The sequence below is a fragment of the Carcharhinus amblyrhynchos genome, chromosome 30 (assembly GCF_965287045.1).
Source record: "Carcharhinus amblyrhynchos chromosome 30, sCarAmb.v2.hapA, whole genome shotgun sequence".
Lineage (NCBI taxonomy): Eukaryota > Metazoa > Chordata > Chondrichthyes > Carcharhiniformes > Carcharhinidae > Carcharhinus > Carcharhinus amblyrhynchos.
Window position 1 is genome coordinate 18,613,309 of NC_137353.1, and position 19,492 is coordinate 18,632,800.

The following is a 19,492-nucleotide window of genomic DNA, read 5'->3' on the forward strand; positions in this document are numbered from 1 at the left end:
ACGTATAAATTGGTGCTTTATAAAAGCGCAGTCCTCTTCCTGCATCAGTTTGTGCCCAACTATCGGATAATGTTCAAGGTTGGGTGGCAATTGTGAGATAATCATTTTGAACCAAAGAAAACTCAATTGTCTCCCCATAAGTTTTAATGACTCCACCTTCATTAAGTTCTTCAAAATCTGTATTTTACGGTTCACCATGGACCAGAACTGGTAACTGGGCCATCCACATCAACGGCACGGCTACAAGAGCAGAACAAAGGCTGGTACTCAGCTTCTGACCCACATCCTCTTCGTTGCAAGAGTCAGTCAGGTGTGTGATGGAACATTCACTGCTTGTGTGAATGGATAACACTCAACTTGATGCTATCTAAACACAGACATTTGTCTGATTGGATTCAATATCTACCCAATTGGCTGCATTATCCAAAATTTACATAATTCAACTTCAGCCATCATTTTGAAAGCACCACATTTCCTATGATCTCTACCACCAAGACAGACAAGGACTGCAATATTAGGACAAACCTGATACCTCCCAGTTTTGCTTTTGCTTCAGGTCAAGCAGACTTGGCATTGTCTTATCCCTGGGTCAGATCCAAGATTTCTTTTTCTATGACTTTGTGGCAGAATGTCACCGCTTGGACTACTAACGGTTCAAAAAAGCATTCAACATCTTGGCAATTTGGTATAGGCAAAGAATGGTCAGTGTCATCCACTTTCTGCACCCAAGTTGGGCTGCTAGCTCTGCTGCCTCAGAGCCAGAGACTTGGGGGTCAATTCCCATCTTGGGTCATAAGAACATAAGAAATAGGAGCAGGAGTAGGCCATCTAGCCCTTCGAGCCTGCCCCGCCATTCAATAAGATCATGGCTGATCTGTTGTGGCTCAGTTCCACTTTCCCGCCCTCTCCCCATAACCCTTAATCCCCTCTCTTATCAAAAACCCATCAACCCGCTTCTTAAAAATATTTAGCGAGGCAGCCTCCACCACTTCAACGGGCAGAGAATTCCAGAGATTCACCACCCTTTGAGTGAAGAAGTTCCTCCTCAACTCCGTTCTAAACCGCCTCCCCTTTATCTTGAGGCTGTGCCCCCTAGTCCTACTGTCTTTTTTGAGCGGGAAGAGTCTCTCCACCTCTATCCTATCCATCCCATTCATCATCTTATACGTCTCAATGAGATCTCCCCTCATTCTTCTAAACTCTAGCGAGTACAAGCCTAGTTTATTCAGCCTCTCCTCATAGCTCAACCCCCTCAACTCCGGTATCAGCCTAGTAAACCTCCTCTGCACTCCCTCCAGGGCCAAAATATCCTTGCACAGGTGCGGCGCCCAAAACTGCGCACAGTACTCCAGCTGCGGCCTCACCAATGCCCTATACAGCTGCAGCAAGACCTCCCTACTTTTATATTCAACTGTCTGTGTGGAGTCTGCACAGTTCTTTCCGTGTCTGCATGGGTTTCATCTGGGTGTTCCCACGGTCTGAAAAACGTGCTGATTAAGTGCATTGGCCATGCTAAATTCCCCCTCAATGTACCCAAACAGGTGCCAGAGTGTAGTAACTAGGGGGTTTTCACAGGAACTTTATTGTAGTGTTAATGTATGTATACTTGTGACACTAATAAATAAACTTTAAAACAAACAGCTACAAAGCTGCTGCAATGTACAAGTAGAGTTTATCATTTTTTGAGTACAACTTGATGCTAAATTTGTAGTGGATGTTAGTTTGAAAGAATATTTAAAATGTTGAATGTACTGAAGTGATCCATCCTGTTTCTTTCTCTGGGTGTGGTTAGGTTGTATTTGTGTTAGTTTGAAAGTTTCTAACCTATTTACTTTTTATTTCAGTGAGAAGCAGATTTTGCATCATGACAAACAATATGAACCCTTCTACTCCTCATTTGTGGCTCTGTCTGCACATTATATTTCAACAGTCTGTGCACAGAGTAAGTGTTTTTGAACAAATATTCTTTCGTTTGTTAATATTTTCTAAATGTACATCACAATAGCATTGCCCATTAGTGTGAAGCATCTTGAATCCTTTTACTTTGTGTTCAGAAAAAGCTCCCAAACCAAGGTGGAGTTGGGGGTGGAACTGTGTGACTCCATAATGAGATAAGAATACAACGCAAGTTGGTGTTTGTCCAATCTGGGTTCATCCCTTTAACCCCTCTTGCAGTGCTTAGTTGTATTTTGAATAATTCAAATGTTTTAGGATGTATTCCTGTGCTTTATGGGCTGTTACAGGATCACGGAATGATACAACACATAAGGCATATGGCCCATTATATCTGTGTCAGCCCTTTGAAGGGGCATCCAGTTAGCCCCATTCAAACATTTTGTTCAAAGAAGTGTGTCTGAATTTTTCCAGGTTAATGCAAACTAGCTACATTGGTCCAATTCTTAATTCCTAAAATATTTAAGGTTTTGGAAAGTCTTAACTCTACCTGATGCTAATCATTCTTTCTTTTCCAACATTTTTAGTTCCTAGGAACCAGTTGCTGTCTGTCACAGCTGCATGTAAAGTCCTGATTGAATTCTCATTGATGCGTCTTGAGAATCCAGATGAAGCATGTGCTGTTTCACAGGTAACAATTTCATAATTCCATTACAAACCTCTGAATTCCCTTGTTATTGTTGATGGCCCTTAATTAAGCCAGGTCTTGCCAGGTGTTAAGTTTATTGTAACATGGGCTCGATAAGCTTACCTATTTCAGAATGGTTCATCTATAGTTAATTTATCCCTCCCATCCTTCTCGAGTGGAAATACAATATTGACAACCCTCCAATTCTCGAGCAGAAATTTCATATTCAAGGATGTTTGAAAAATTACGTTTCATTCCTTTTCCACTCCACCTGCTGAAACTCTCATTTGTGCCATTGTCACCTCTAGTCTCCTCTCTGGTTGCCCAAACTCCAGTCTACGTAAATTCAAACTTGTTCAGAATTTTGACTGCATCTTATCAAACGTTGTTTCACTTGCATGTTTCCTCATTCTTGCCAATTTACATTAGATATCTGTCCATCACTACATCGATTTGGAATTCTTTCTTTTTTTAAATATATTGTCATTGAAGATTTTAAATTTTTTTTTACAAATAGCAACAATCTCTCGAAGATTGGTACAGTACAGCAAGATCATTTCAAACAATCACTGGTAGGAAGAGATGGCAAAAAAAATCGCAGTTGTTTTGGATTATTGATTGTATCCAGAACCTCTTATCATAAAGTAATGAAAGGATATACTGCAGGATGGAAGGGATAACAGGATGCAGCCACAATTAGCTCGGTAGTCACAACTGAGCTCACAGGATAATAGTGACAGAGTTACAGAACCTATGGAAAACCTTGTAGGAATATAATAGACAATGGGAGCCCAGAACTTTTAAGATACCTTACAGAATGTAATCGATTTAGGCCGAAGTAAACAAGTCAAAGTTTCCATTGGTATACATTCCAGAATGCTTTTATGCCAATTCTGAATTGAAGAGGACTTATCTGTAATCCATGAGCAAATTGTTAGGATATTATACAGCCTTTTCCCAAGCGATTCATTAATCTTTTTTGCCTGGGAGACTCAAAATCAGATGCGAGGGATCAATCTTTGAGTCAAAGACCCTCTAAGATTGTGTCAAAGCCCTCTCTTTAAGAATACCTTCAACATCAAGTCATATGGAGGAAAGTTTCTATCTTACCTATTTCCTTCTTAACTTGATGTGTTTCTATAAGATTCCCCCTGTACCATGTACAGTTTTGGTCTCCTTACTTGAGGGGTGCAGAGGAGATTCACCAGGTTGATTCTGGAGTTGAGAAGGATGGCTTATGAGGAGAGACCGAGTAGACTGGGACTATACTCATTTGAATTTGGAATAGATAAGATAAAGACTGTGAGCCCTGGTTCTGGACTCCCTGGCCATCGGGAACATCCTTCCTGTGTCTATCATTTCTAGTCCTGTTAGAATATTCTATGAGATTCCCTCTCATTTTTCTGAACTCCAGCTACTATAATCCTAACGAACTCAATCTCTCCTCATCTCTCAGTCCCGTCATCCCAGAAATCAGCCTGGTATACCTTTGCTGCACTTCCTCCATACAAGAGCATCCTTCCTCAGATATGGAGACCAAAATTGCACGCGATATTCCTTATATGGCCTCACCAAGATCCTGTATAATCTCAGCAAAACATCTGTGCTCCTGTATTGGAACGATGCAATATGGCACCCAGGAAGTTAGAGCGCTTGAGCATTCCAGCAGAAATCAATGGGTTCCAGAAAGGGAACTTGAAAAGTAACAAAAAGATGGGTTTCCTTGTGCATGAATCACAAAAAAGATCGTTTGCAGGTACAGCAGGTAATTAAGAAGGCGCATGGAATTTTGTCCTTCATTGTTAGAGGGATGGAGTTTACAAACAGGGAGGTTATGTTGCAACTGTATAAGGTGTTAGTGAGGGCACACCTGGAGTACTAAGTACAGTTTTCGGTAGGATAGTCGGTGCAGGCTTGGAGGGCTGAAGGGTCTATTCCTATGCTGTAATTTTCTTTGTTCTTTGTACTTGAGAGAGGATATACTGGCACTGGAGGGGGTGCAGAAGAGATTCACTGGGTTGATCCCAGAGTTGGAGAGTCGGCTTATGAAGAGAAACTGAGTAGACTGGGATTATATTCATTGGAATTTAGAAGACTGATGGGGGAGTAGAAATGTATATAATTAGGAAGGAAATAGATAAGATGGAAACAGGGGGGTTGTTTCCACTGGCGAATGAAACCAGAACTAGGGGGCATAGACTCAAAATAAGGGGGAGTAGATTCAGGACTGAGTTGAGGAGGAACTTCTTCATCCAAAGGCTTGTGAATCTGTGGAATTCCCTGCCTGTTTAAACAGTTGAGGCTACCTCGTTGAATGTTTTTAAGGCAAAGGTAGATTTTGAACAGTAAAGGAATTATGGGTTCTGGTGAGTAGGTGGGTAAGTGGAGCTGATTCCACGAAAAGTTCAGCCATGATCTTATTGAATGGTGGAGCAGGCTCAAGAGGCCAAATGGCCTACCCCTGCTTCTAATGCTTCTAATTCTTCTGTTCTTATTTTAAATAAATCCAAATAGAACCTTGAGAGGCTTTGTCGGAATAGAAAGGTCTTTCCCAAGCTTATGCTAAATTATTTTGACATTTGCATTATGTATAACAATTTCTGCTTTTTGACCCTGTCCTGTTATCGTTAACAATTCCTCCTCAGAAACACTTGATCCTCCTGATCAAAGGCCTTTGTACTGGTTGCAGCCGACTGGACAGGACTGAGATCATTACATTCACGGCGATGATGAAGTCGGCTAAGCTTCCAATGACAATAAAGACTCTCTCAGATGGTAAGTCTTTGAATTGGGAAGTTAAAAATTATTTTCTGGTTACATTTTAATTTCTGCACAGGTGGTTGTTGAGCGTTTTGCCGAACATTTAGCTTGTCTGTGAACCTCTTTTACACAGTGGAGGATGAGAAAGAGTCTATCTCTCCAGTGACACCTGAACTTCGACAAAAAGAAGTGCAAATGAATTTTTTAAGCCAACTAACCTCAGTGTTCGATCCAGATGTGTCAGCCTCATCTGCCCCTCCTCCTGTGGTTCAGGTATGGACATAGATAAACAAATACCGCATCTTTTGACATGAACCTTGTAAGAATATTCCCTCTAAAGTGGGCGGAATGGGCTGCGCAAGGATGTGTTCCCATCATGGTGCATGCATGCATTGCTGCAATGTTTCACGTGAGTGTAACTAGTTCTGCAAATGGTTATGAGTGGAACAGAGGTATAATGGACAGAGTGAGCACATGGAGTGTGGGTGGGTGGTGTTAGACACTAATGAAGACAGGGATGGTTGAGAAACACGATTCCATTTCATAATTTTTGCGTAATCCTTTTAACTTGTCAGGTGGATGGAGAAAGTGATGAACAGTCTGGAACTGATCAAGCTTCAGCTGCTAAGATGAAAAGTGCATTTATTGCGCAGAACGTATCCAGTTTACAAGCACTAGGTGAGTTTAAAATTAAAATCCCAGGATGGTCATGGACGTAATGAGTTTTTATTTCAAATGCAAAATTTGTTCTCTGTGAATAGAAGAAAATCAGTTTAAAAAGATCTGTTTGAAAAAAACTGAAGTGTGAAGTAATTGTTCAGAACTGACCAGTCTCTGTTATTGAAATGCTTGGACTTTGTGAAATTCAGTGTTCAAACATTCAGAACACACTCTCACTTGCTTTGAGCAATCAACATGTACATAATATAATGCATCTTATTTCATTCCTTTTATCCAAGTTTCTATTCACTTCCCAGAGACTTTGATTCTTGCTGTGGTGCTATTTTACAGGCATGAGCAGTAATCCTCTGGGTATCTCACTCGGGTACCTATTCTTTCTACCTGAGCTTGGAATTTCTGCAGACTTCTGACACGTGGAAGTCATGATATCGCAATCAGTGTCCACCTGGTAGCCAGAATTCTGTTTACTTAACACTTTTTTTTTCCCTCTCTCGATCTTAGTTCAGAAGTGCTGAGGCTAATTACAGTTACTCTGCGATCAGCCAACTCAACTCAGGACAGGGAGTAGAATGGATTGAAGGGTCGTTATAAAACCAAAAACAGCTGAGGTGTTAAAGGAAGCTTATCCGACATGCAGCAATTTTAAAGTGGTGTCCTATGGGGACTGTTGTAGTTTTCCATATCCACAAATTATTTGGACTTGAGAATTAAATGTTTTGTAGAAATTTGCAAATGAATTTATGCAATTTAAAATAATGAAGGATGTAACTAATGTGGAGGACTGCTCAAATGCTGGAAGGCAATGGTTTGCCGCATCATTTATAGGTCAGAGCAGACAGAAGGCTTGAACATTGGTAAATCAATGTTTTTATAACAATCTGATGGCTTCATGGTTACTTAACTGACACAAAAGCAAAATACTGTGGATGCTGGAATTCTGAAATACAAACAGAAAATGCTGGAAATGATCAGTTCTGGCAGCATCTGTGGAGCGAGGCGCAAAGTTAGTGTTTCAGGTCAATGACTTTTCATCAGAACTTGTTCTGATGAAAGGTCAACAACCTGAAATTTTAACTCTTTCTCTCTCCACAAATGCTGCCAGACCTGCTGAATATTTCCAGCATTTTCTGTTTTTATTTTTCTTTCTAGATACCAGATTTTTATTTCAGATTTATTTGTTTTAACCAAATTCAAATTCTTAACCTGCCTTGAGTTTTTTTCTAGATTACTTGTCCAGTAATATAACTGTTTCAGTTTTGAATAGTAATTTGACAAAATTAGTCAGCCTTACCTGCCATTTACAAATCCATATAGACTGTATTGAATTAGTCCATGGTTTTGCCATCTTCTGTGATCAACTGTTTCTCTACTAAAAACAGAAAGCTATCAGATTTATAATGATCTTACTTATCTCCTCCTTTTTGAATGGGAGTTTAACATTCACCACCTTCTAGTCCTTTGGTACAATTTCTGTTTTCAAAGTATTTTGGTTAGTGTCTTTGCTCACTGTGGATATGAAAATTTAGTTGTATTGAATTTAGATTGTTACAAAGACAAATGATTTGAATGTTGCTGACTGATTTACCGCACAAATGCTTAATCAGACTGCATTGGATCAAGTTTCATAAGTGCTGCACGCTTTGATGTATTTACTTCCATGTTAAAAGAGGAATGTTGATTTTATCGCCCTGTCCTTTTGTAGGAGGTTCTGAGAAGTTGCTACGTGTCTGTTTAAACCTCCCCTACTTTCTGCGCTACATCAACCGTTTTCAGGATGCTGTCTCTGCCAATTCCTTTTTCATAATGCCTGCAACAGTTGCAGATGCGACTGCTGTGCGAAACGGGTGAGTTATGCACGATCATTGAGGATTGATGGATATGATTTTTGACCAGGTCATTGACTAAAAAAGCCAGAATGTGTTGTTTGATTGATGTGTAGCAACATAAATAAGATCGTTTCTTGGCCCACATCAACTGTGAAAGTAGATTCCTTTTGAGTAGATTGTAATAGTTAGTTCCATTGTACAAATTAGTTTGACTGTGACAGATGTGATGACCTCTTCACTTTAAACTCAGGTATATTTAGAGTTTTAATTTCTGCAGTGTTTATTTTTTAAGGGCTTTTTACTGTTTCTTCAGATTCCATTCCCTGGTCATTGATGTTACCATGGCTTTGGACACACTCTCGCTACCTGTTCTTGAGCCACTGACTCCTGCAAGGCTGCAAGATGTGACTGTATTGGCACTGAGTTGTCTGTATGCAGGTCAGTCTGGGAAAGGGGAAAACAGCCTCCACTGGGTAGTGTGGGTAACATTTGCATGATGAATGCTTCCTTGTTCAAATGGGGTGTGGGATCTGCTCAAGAGTATTGAAGCAACTATATCATGACTTGCCATGTTCACCTTGAGCTGTTGCAGTAGATGATTATTGAATGTTACTGTTCCTTGGTAACTTGTGCATCATTTTTTTGTTCACTTGTTATTTCAGTTTACCACTTAGGTGACAGTGATTTTTTTCACATTAGGACCATATTATGAAGTGATATATATGGTACAGTAACCCTTTGGCAGAGTTCCTACTTTGTTTTACCCACCACCATACAAATTATTTCCGAAAACTTTGCTTCTGCCAGTCTAGAGTTTCATTTATTGGACAAACTCTAATCCAAATTTTGGATAAGGTGATATTAATTTTGACTAATTTCCAGTGTTCCCCCTCGCTAGGAGTGAGTGTTGCAACATGCATGGCTATTCTACATGTAGGAAGCAGCCTGCAAGTACGATCCGGTTCCACAAGTAAAGAAGAAGACTATGAGAATGATGCAGCCACAATTGTACAGAAATGTGTAAGTGCTGAATAAGCAGGTTCATTGTAGCTAAAGTTTATGTATTAGTCACAAGTAAGGTTTACATTAACTCTGCAATGAAGTTACTGTGAAATTCCCCTAATCGCCACACTTCGGCGCCTGTTCGGGTCAATGGACCCTAACCAGACTGTGGGAGGAAACCAGAGCATCTGGAGGAAACCCACGCAGACACAGGGAGAATTTGCAAACTCCATACTGACAGTGACCCAAGCCGGGAATAGAAACTGGGCCCCTGTGAGGCAGCAGTGCTAACCACTGTGCCACAGTGTCTAATGTGTAGTGTTTAAGGTTTGAAATAATAATTAGGCTTAGGAAAGGTTAGATTTATTTTCACTTTATTGGCTGCAGTGTTGCACAAATAAAAGTGAGTGTGATCCTGTCCTCAGCAGGATGCAGATCATTTATAGTAAGATTGGCTGAACAAAGGCATTGCCCATGTAAGGAATATATAGACTAGGAAGTACTGTGCAAGCTATGTAAGTATATTATGTGCATTCGAGTACATTGTTATTGAATGACCTCTGATCCCAGAAGATTTGGTCACGTTTTTAGAACCTAATACATCTACCAGGTGAGGGCAGTCTTTATGTTGTTTCATATGTGGAATATTGTATTTAGAAAGAGTTACACTGAGACTGCTCCGAGTAATTTTACGTAGACACACTGTTGAGTTCTGAGAAGGTCTAAGAGATAAAAAGACAGTGTGCTAATAACTTCTTGTCTCCCTTAGCAGTATATAACTTAAGTCTGACATCTCTGAAGGTTTTGTTGAATTTGAGCTGGTTTGGATCTTCCTAATTGGAAATAATATGTAATCTTTTTATCAAATTATTTAATATCATGGCACAGCTGATTGTCATTCAGCACATCCAAACTGGAGCTACTTCTCCAATGCTATTTCTCAACTACTGCTGCAATTTCTCTACCCCTTATCCGTAACTTAGCACAGAGTCACTGTGGGTATGAGGCTGGGTTGAAGGCACTTCTGTATACTACATCTGAGAACACCACTAAATGAATTTACTGTTCTTCATTTACAGTTAGAAATCTATGACATGATTGGCCAAGCAATTAACAGTTCACGACGTGCAGGTGGTGAGGTAAGGAGTCTGTGCAGCATTTTTCTGAGCAAGGAGAAAAATTGTTGTGTTTATGGAATGTTATTTGGGGGTTGTGTTGCAGTTCAGAATAGCATAAGGTGACCATATTCCGTGATAGGATAAATGGGATTTGATTATTGCTGCAACAAGGCCTGGAGAGTTATGTCTCTTGAGTTAATGTAACATGCTATTGTTACTTGCATAGAATGACTCTGAACTGTCTTTGATATGATTTATTATTGTCACGTGTTGAGATACAGTGAAAACTACTGTTTCTTGTGCCAAAACGTACCATTCATAGAATACGTAAGGGGAGGAGAGGGTGCAGAATATAGTGACGCTGATACAGATAAGGTGTAGAGAAAGATAAGCTTAATATATGGTGGGCCCATTCAGAAGTCTGATGGCAGCAGGGAGGAAGCTGTTCTTGAGTCAGTTGATACGTGTTCTGCGACTTTTGTATCTTTTTCCCAATGGAAGAGAACATGTCTGGGGTGCGAGGGGTTCTTGATTATGCTGGCTGCTTTTTCAAGGCAGTGGGAAGTGTAGGTGGAGTCAATGAATGGGAGGATAGTTTGCGTGATGGATTGGGTTTCATTCACAACTCTGTAGTTCCTTGCAGTCTTGGTCAGAGCAGGAGCCATACCAAGCTGTGATACATCTAGAAAGGATGCTTTCTATGGTGCATCTGTAAAGAGTCATGAGAGACGTGCCGAATTTCCTTAACCTCCTGAGAAAGTAGAGGCATTGGTGAGCTTTCTTAACTATAGTGTTGGTGTGGAAGGACCAGGATAGGTTGTTGGTAATTTGAATGCCTAGAAACCTAAAACTTTCGACCATTTCCACTTCTTCACCATTGATGTAGAAGGGGCATGTCTTCCACTACGCTTCCTGAAGTTATTGACTATCTCCTTCGTTTTACTGACATTGAGGGAGAGATTATTGTCATTGCACCATTTCACAAATTCTCTATCTCTTTCCTGCACTCCATCTCATTGTTTGAGATCCGACCCACTGCAGTGGTGTCATCAACAAACTTGAAAATGGAGTTGGAGTGCAATTTGGCCACACAGTCATAAGTGTATAAGGAATATGGTAAAGGTCTGAGGACATAGCTATACGGGGCACCGGTGTTGTGGATAATAGCGGAGGAGGTGTTGTCTATCCTTGCTGATTGCAGTCTGTGGGTTAGGAAGTCTAGGACCCAGTCACAGAGGGAGGAGCCGAGCCCTAGGCCACGGAGTTCGGACAGCATAGAATAGAATCATAGCATCCCTACGTACAAAAGGAGCCATTCAGCCCATCAAGTCTGTATCAACCACAATGAGTTTCTGACATGATTTTTGTTGGGATAATGGTGTTGAAGGCTGAACTGTAGTCAATAAGTAGGAGTCTGTCATAAGTGTCCTTGTTATTCAGGTGTTCCAGGTTTGAGTTTGAGTGTAGGTCTAGGGAGATGCCATCCGCTGTGAACCTGTTGCAGTGATAGGAGAACTGTAGTAGATTCAGGCAATCTGGGAGACCAAAGTTGATGCATGCCATGACTAACACTACTCCCACAGAGGAGAATTATGCCAATTTGCAAGAGGCTGAGTTAATCCAGAGATTATCCTTAGTTTCTGCTTTTTGATTTAGTGCCCAGCTCCTCATACTCTATGCAGAGCCTCTTTTTTTGTTCTGCTTATGTCATTGGTACATACATGGATCACAGCAACTAGATTCTTCCCCCTCCCATTTCAAGTTCCTCTCCAGCCCTGAACAGATGGTCCAAACCCTGGCAGGTAATACAGCTATCTCGGCACTCACTCTTTGCCACAATGTTAATTGCTCTCACTACACTGGCCCCTGCGAGAACATCAAACCTATTGAACAATTGCAGGGGCTGTCACTTTACCTGCCTCACTTGCAGTTGCACCCTCCTGTGTCTGACCAAATCAGAAGACCCTAACCTAAGTGGCGTGACTGCTGCCTGGTAGAAAACATCCAGGTAACTTTCCCCCTCCCTGACGTGTCTGTGTTTGCAGCTCCTTCTCCAGCTTAATGAATTTGAGCCAAAGCCCCTTGAGCTACAAGCACTTACTGCCGACACCACTTCATACTTGTATCTGCCCTTTTTGCTAAATGTTTTAATAGACGTTTTTCTGTGTTGCTATGCACTACGTAAACCAACATGAGCAAGACTTTGATTTTCACAATTCAGCCTGTTTTAAACAGGAAGGTATGTTGATGGGACTTAACAACCTATTGTAACTATTAGTGTAAAGAAGGAAATGTTGTGCACTGTTTGAAATTGAGTTTCACTGAAAAAAGTTCTGGAGCAGTGGGAAGATTTGAATGTAAATAAGTAGTCTATGCACAGTGGTATCCCTTTAAATTACCTCTGTGCTGCGGAATGTAATGCATTTTTGAAAGCAATAAGTTGTAAACTTTGTTGACTCAGTTATTCTTTGTGGCTTTGCTCATCAGCATTATCAGAATTTCCAATTATTGGGTGCCTGGTGTTTGCTAAACAGCCTCTACCTGATCCTGAACCTCAGTCCTACAGCGCTGGCAGACAAGGGTAAAGAGAAAGATCCACTGGCTGCACTGCGAGTTCGTGACATTGCTGCCCGTGTGAAGGAAGGAGCTGGGTCCCCCAAACTAGCGCCTGTTAAAGGGTCAGTGAAGAATCCATAGATAAGTTTTTAAAATTACTGATGTCTTAAAATGGTGGCTAGGAAATATAATAGTATCTAATGAACTCTTCCATTTATACAGCCTGAAATAGTAATTTTGACATTCATTGCATAACAATGCTATACTTAACTGCAAATAAAGATGGCAAATTCTGAAACTACAGAGCAGATAGATGATCGGTCCTTACCAGATATTACATTAACCTTCTTACTTTTCAGATGCTGACGGAATAGCATCTTGTTTTAACCTCAGATTCCCGGTGTTCGGTTTGCCAACCTTTCTCTGTGATTTCACTTGGTTTGTTTTCATTAGTTCAGTTTTATCATGATGACAATTTTGGCAAACTTTATACTTACACCTGAAATAAGGTAGCAGAAGGTCATGCGATAGTAATGGGGCACTAATTCATGCACCTAATGACCTCTGCTGTGAAATCCAATTCTGGTTGGTACAAAGAATTGGCATTAAAATCTGGCAGAGGCTTATGTGCAGGTCTCCAGCTTATAACCTCACTGTGGAATGCTGCAGGGAGAGAAGTGCAGAATGTGAGCAACTAAATGGGATCTGGCTAAATTTCTACTTGTGATACTTTTGTTGATTGGTTTCTGTACAGTGAATAATTTGACATGCTGCAAATTGATCCTTTTTGCAACTATTTATAAAGGGTTGATATTAATCTGAGTTTATTTTCTCCCTCAGGCATCAAGGATTTGGTGTCCTGTCTGTGGTTTTAGCTAATCATGCCATCAAACTGTTGACATCACTCTTTCAGGATCTGCAAGTTGAGGCTCTTTACCGGGTAAGTGGAGCTCATATGTCTATTGTAGAGGGGAAGCCTCTGTTATATTGCTGACTAAGAGACATGGCATCTGCAAAAAAGCTTCTCAAGTTCATTTGAAGCCTTGTAGTAACGGTTGTTAGTCTGGATCTTGGATTCATTAGAGAATAAAATGGTTGAAGGGCAGCACGGAAGCACAGTGGTTAGCACTGCTGCTTCACAGCTCCAGGGATCTGGGATCGATTCCTGGCTCGGGTCACTGTTTGTGTGGAGTTTGCACATTCTCCTCGTGTTTGCGTGGGTTTCCTCCGGGTGCTCCGGTTTCCTCCCATAGTCCAAAGATGTGCGGGTTAGGTTGATTGGCTACGCTAAGATTGCCCCAAAGTGGCCTGAGATGTGTAGATTAGAGGGATTAGCGGGTAAAATATGTAGGGATGTGGGGGTAGGGCCTGGGTGGGATTGTGTTCAGTGCAGACTCGAAGGGCTGCCTCCTGCACTGTAGGGTTCTATGAAATGTAATCTAGCTTGAATGCATGTGGGATTCTGTATGAAAAATAAGCATGATGGATTGGAATTTATATCGCATCTATATCCTAAAATGCATTGCAATCACTGATGTACACTGTTGCAATATAGGTAATGTGACAGTTTGCACATGGTCCCAGATTATGACCAAATAGTGTATTTTGGTGGTGTTGATTGAAGGATTAATATTGGACCAGGTTATCTGAGAAGTCTCACTCTCTCGTGTTCTCAGAAATTAATGTTGCTATAGTAAGAATTGTATACAGAAAACCATAATGGGTAACTTCTAATTTTCACAGGGTTGGCGAGGTGATGGACCACCTGCAGAGCTAAATATCATGGCACAGAGTTCATCTATTCAACGTGTGCAGAGACTGATTGAATCTGTCCCACTCACCAACTTGCTTTTCACACTGTTGTCGACATCTTACAGGAAGGTAATCACTAGCACAACAAAGAGTCACAGTATAGAATGAATAAAATGGCTCCAGTTTTCAAGCCTGGCAGCATTCTTGTAAATCTCTTCTGCACTGTCTCCAGAGCAATTATGTCCCTCTTTTAATGTAATGACCAGAACTGTACACAAAACTCTAGCTGTGGCCTAATAAGCATTTTATATGGTTCCATCATTACATCCCTGCTTTTGTATTCAATACCTTACCCCTTGTCCACCGATCCTGCCGACATCAAGGCCTATAGACATGCACTCCAAGGTGTCCCACTTCCTCAATCCTTCTCAATACTTTCCTGCTTATTAAGTATTCCCTTGCTTTGTTTGCCCTCCCCAAAAGCACTATCTCTCATTTCTGGATTGAACTTATTTGCCACTTCTCTGCCCACTAAACCAACCCATTGATATCTTTTGGAGTCGAAAGCTATCCTCTTCACTTTCAGTTAGTTAAATGGACGATTTTTGTGTCATCTACAAATTTCCCAATCGTACAATCCACATTTAAGTCTAAATCATTAATATATACAACGAATAACAGGGCCCAAAGCTAAGCCCTGTAGAACACTGTTTTCCAGTTGCAAAAATGCCCATTATCACTTTATCACAATGCCCTTTGTTTCAATCCAAAACAAATCCCACTGTCCTGCTGTCCCAATAAGCCCCTGTATGAATTTGAAACTCAATTCACTATCCTGTTTTCTGTGCATTAATGCAGTATCAATCCAAGACTAAACCCATTGCGTAGCTGTCTCCACATAGTTCTCCACACTCAAAGCTAATCCCACTGTCCAGTTATCTCTGTCTATATCCCTATATCAATCCAAAACTAATTTCACTGCTCCACTCTCCCCATGATCCTTGTATCAATTCAAAACAAATTCTGCTGCGCTGCACTCTCCATGTTACACTGTATAAATCCAGAACTAATTCTACTCGGTTGCTCTCTTCACTTCGAACTATATGAATCAAAACTAACCCCATTGCCCAGCATTCTCTTCCCATAGCCCAGTATCAATCCAAAACTCATCACACTTCCCATCCCTCTCCCTGTAGCTCTGCACTTCCTTTGCCTCAGATGTTTAGCCAGTATTCCCTTAAGTGATATAGTGATCGCAAACACTCCCTACGGAAGGACATTCAATGCTCCATCAGCTCACTGCGTTCTAACGTCTCCTCCCCTTGTTACCTTAGTTATCTGACTGGAGGAAATAGTCTTGCCCCACTCCCTGTCAAAGCTCTTTGAAATTTTGAAATTCTGTATTAAATCCTTCAACTTCAGTAGTATTTGTCCCCATATCCAAGTCTCTTTGTTATATTTTCCAGTATTCTTACTATGGAGTCTCAGTACAGTCTCCTATGAAACACACTATCTCTTCAATTCTCCTGGAAGCAGAATTGCTGCTAACTCTTTGTCCTTGTTCTCTCTGTAGGCTTGTGTCCTTCAGCGCCAACGAAAAGGCTCTGTGAGTAGTGATGTCAGTGCATCTACTGATTCGAACACTTATTATGAAGATGATTTCAGCAGCACCGAAGAAGATAGTAGCCAAGGTACCAAAAGCAAATCTCAGAAGTTAAGCACATTAATAGCGATGGGTGAGATTTTAGGTGCCCTGAAACAGAGTAGTTAATGTGAGCTGTTTGGCTGAGACAGAAGACAGATTTCTGAGGGATAAAATTGTGTTCTGCTTTGCAATAACGTTCTAACAAACATATCCGTTTCTGGTTAGCTATTTATAAATCAGGCTAGTGATGTTTATTTTCAGAGAACTGGTGAGTGTACATTCTTCCAGTGACACATTCTGTCTTGAGTATTTAGTAATTTCTGGCACTAGAGAATCTAAGGCTCTCGTAGTGAGAACAAACAAAGTTAAAAGATGATCTGATAGATTTGCTCAAAATTTGATGAGATAAATCTGAAACGGGGAAGAACTTAATTATTTGTACTGTACAATTAATTGGTAACTGGAAGGTATAAATCATCAGTAAGGTAAAGGTTAGGATTTCTGAAATGCAGAAAGCTGTTAGTGTGTGGAAGTTAACACCACAAATAATGGAGGAATCCAAATTCATTAACTTTTAAGGTGGAAAAATGTTTGAAAAAGAAAAATGTAAGATGGTACGTAGAATGTTGGGGTGTTGGACTAATTGAACAGTTCTTTCAGGGAGTTGGTACAAACACAATGGGTTGAATGTTTTCCTTCTGTCCTGTAAATTTCTGCAATTTATTGTAATTGTAATTCACTAATAATCACGCTACCTGTGGATTGTACTTTTTGAAATTTGATTTTTGTTATTTAACCTGCGCTTGATGAATGTGCTGTGTCTCTGCATTGTATACATTACAGATGATGACAGTGAGCCAATTCTTGGCCAGTGGTTTGAGGAGACCATCTCTCCCAGTAAGGAGAAATCAGCACCTCCCCCTCCTCCCCCACCACCACCTCTGGAGAGTTCCCCACGATTGAAGAGTCCAAATAAGCAGTGTTCTGGGGAGAATGGTAACATACTGGCGAGTCGCAGAGACCCTGAGCTGGTGAGTAATATTCAACATCAATTAGATAGAAGGTAAAGATTAACTGTCTTTGACAAATCTGGATAAGTATTTTCGATGTTCCCTGTTGTGGACTGAATCATGGAAATGTTACAGTAGTTACAACAGGAAAACAGATCATTTAACTTATGTCAGTTTTTATCTTACATTGCGACCAAGTAGTCAGCATCGCTCTAAACTCATTGTTCCCATAAGCGTTTATTCCATTTTTCTTCTGTAAATAATTGAAAAAGGAAATTGGACAGGTACTTGAGGATGAGAAGCCTACAGTGTTTCAGACAGAAAGCAGGAGTGTGTGGATAAGTCCAACTGCTCTTTCAGTGAATCAACACAGGCATGATAGGTTCTATCCTTCTATCCCATCTCACTATGAACGTTGACATTATCTCTGTCTCAACCACCAACTCTCAATTTTTGTGTGGAAAAAGGGTTGGTTTTGCTTCCTGCTCTAAATCCCTCACATTAAACTGAATTGCTGCCTTGGAAATTTTGTGAACTGCCTCCCAAATCCCTCTGCTCTTCCACAACACTAAGACTACTACTATTCCATGTACAGTTACTATTGTTAGTACTTTACCAAAATGTATCACCTCATACATGCATCGAAGTTTATCTGCCACATTTTAGTCCATTTTCCTATCTGATCAATATTCTTCTGATATTTCCTTTAGTCTCTAAAGAATTAATTGTACCTGTTTGATAGCATCTTTAAATCACTATGAACAGAAATGGCTCCGTAGCTTAACCTAATTGGATGCTACTATTCACTTCCAACTACTCTAGTTAAACTATAGCTGGGGTTGAGCTATAAGAAGAGACCAGATAGGCTTGGAATGTTTTCTTTAGAGCAGAGAAGGCTAAGGGGGAACATGATTGACAGGGTGAGTAGGGAGCAGCAGTTCCCCTTGGTTGAGGGTCAATCATGAGGGGGCAAAATTTTAGGGTAAAAGCCATTAGACTCAAGGGGGGATTTGAGAAAAAGGTCTTTCACTGAGGATTGTGGGAATCTGGAAATGCCCGCCTGAGAAGGTAGCCGAGGCTGTAAACCGTACAATTTTTAAAAATATTTGGATGAGCACTTGAAATATAATATTCAAGGATATGGGACAAGTGCAAGAAAATTGGATTAGGGTTCCTTTCATGATAGAAGCCGTTGATGCGGACTTGATGGGCCGAAGGGCCTTTTCTGCACTGTATGACTCTATGGGCGGGATTTTATGGCCTCGCTTGATGAGATTATAAAACCCTGCCCGAGGCCAATGGAGATTTCCATCTGGAAACCTTGGGGCAGGCGAGGTGTAAGGTTTCAGCCTATGACTCTAGGAGTTGCTTTCTAATTTACACTTTTTTGATTATGACGGTGATCACTGCTTAGGTGCAGTTCAAGGGTCACCATTTACTGTCAGATACCTTGCCTGGCGTAGGTGCCAACAGGATACTTGCATCAGACACCAGTCCTCATCATTGGTTCATGCATGGGTATGTTCCAGCAGTGATCCCATAAAGATGTCAGAAATAGCAACACTGCCTAGTTAGCTCCTTTAAGGATGCTGAGGTCAATTATAACATCTGAGTTGCTGCTCTGATGAGTTTACCTCATAGACTAGGGATTGATTCAGAGACCTTCTGGCGTGTAAGGCTTGCAATGTGCCATTATTACCATTAAGATTTAGACTTAAGTAGCACTTAATTGAGAAGTTAGTAGGGAATAGCTGTTCTACAGTTTACATGTAAAACTGAATGGATTAGATATCCATTCAGGGCTATTGGAAACGGCACTGACGTTGGTGAAGAAATTGCTGAGGAATGAGGATGATCGATCTCTAGTAAAATCTGCATAATTACAATAATTTTTTTAAAAATTGTCTTTCAGTTTCTGAGCCTGGCTTCAAATATTTTTAACTTAATCACATCTTCAATGCTCAACTCGAGGAACAACTTTATCCGGAATTACCTGAGCGTTTCTCTGACTGAACAGCACATGATGACATTAGCCAGCATCATTAAAGATGTGGACAAAGATGGAACAAAAGGTCAGCAAACTCTTTTATTGATGGCAACCAACTAGCTGTAGCTGGAGTTTGGAGCAAAGGCAGCTGCTTAAACTTTAAACATTGATTGTTACTTTTAAGTTTCATTTCTAAAGTGGGAGAGGAGTTGCCATTGGTTCACTCACTGGTTCTGTATGTGGCAATGCAGTGGAATGAAGTGAGTAATTTGGACCTTGGACCTTGTGTCTGTCTATCCACCATAAAAGGAAAAGTGCTGGAGACCCACTTTCCTGTTATACTGTGAGGAAAGATTCACAGAGAAAACAAATAAGAAGTTGGCAGTTGTACTGTGGTACTTAAGGACCAACAAAACAACCTGAGCAATAAATAGGAAAAATATACTGCGGAAAACCTGTAGGGTTTTCAGGGAATACGGGGAAAGAACACAGGTGCAAGACCAGTTGGTTGAATGTTTCAAACCTAGCACAGCCCCATTGGGCTTTCTATACTGAGTGATTTTAATCAAAACAA

The 19,492-nt window shown here is 40.7% G+C and overlaps 1 protein-coding gene across 5 annotated transcripts in view; it reads left to right on the forward strand.

The window, feature by feature from the left end:
- Window positions 1-19,492, forward strand: part of ubr4 (ubiquitin protein ligase E3 component n-recognin 4) — a 203,486-nt gene that overhangs the window by 8,114 nt on the left and 175,880 nt on the right. For all 5 annotated transcript variants that reach the window (XM_080215508.1, XM_080215509.1, XM_080215511.1 and 2 more), the window contains exons 2-16: window positions 1,845-1,942; window positions 2,481-2,584; window positions 5,227-5,356; window positions 5,475-5,614; window positions 5,917-6,019; window positions 7,725-7,866; window positions 8,162-8,286; window positions 8,747-8,868; window positions 9,930-9,989; window positions 12,456-12,646; window positions 13,365-13,464; window positions 14,268-14,405; window positions 15,850-15,967; window positions 16,765-16,952; window positions 18,844-19,003. In XM_080215508.1, coding sequence (XP_080071634.1) covers window positions 1,845-1,942; window positions 2,481-2,584; window positions 5,227-5,356; window positions 5,475-5,614; window positions 5,917-6,019; window positions 7,725-7,866; window positions 8,162-8,286; window positions 8,747-8,868; window positions 9,930-9,989; window positions 12,456-12,646; window positions 13,365-13,464; window positions 14,268-14,405; window positions 15,850-15,967; window positions 16,765-16,952; window positions 18,844-19,003 — 1,919 coding nt within the window. The remainder of the gene's footprint in view (window positions 1-1,844; window positions 1,943-2,480; window positions 2,585-5,226; window positions 5,357-5,474; window positions 5,615-5,916; window positions 6,020-7,724; window positions 7,867-8,161; window positions 8,287-8,746; window positions 8,869-9,929; window positions 9,990-12,455; window positions 12,647-13,364; window positions 13,465-14,267; window positions 14,406-15,849; window positions 15,968-16,764; window positions 16,953-18,843; window positions 19,004-19,492) is intronic.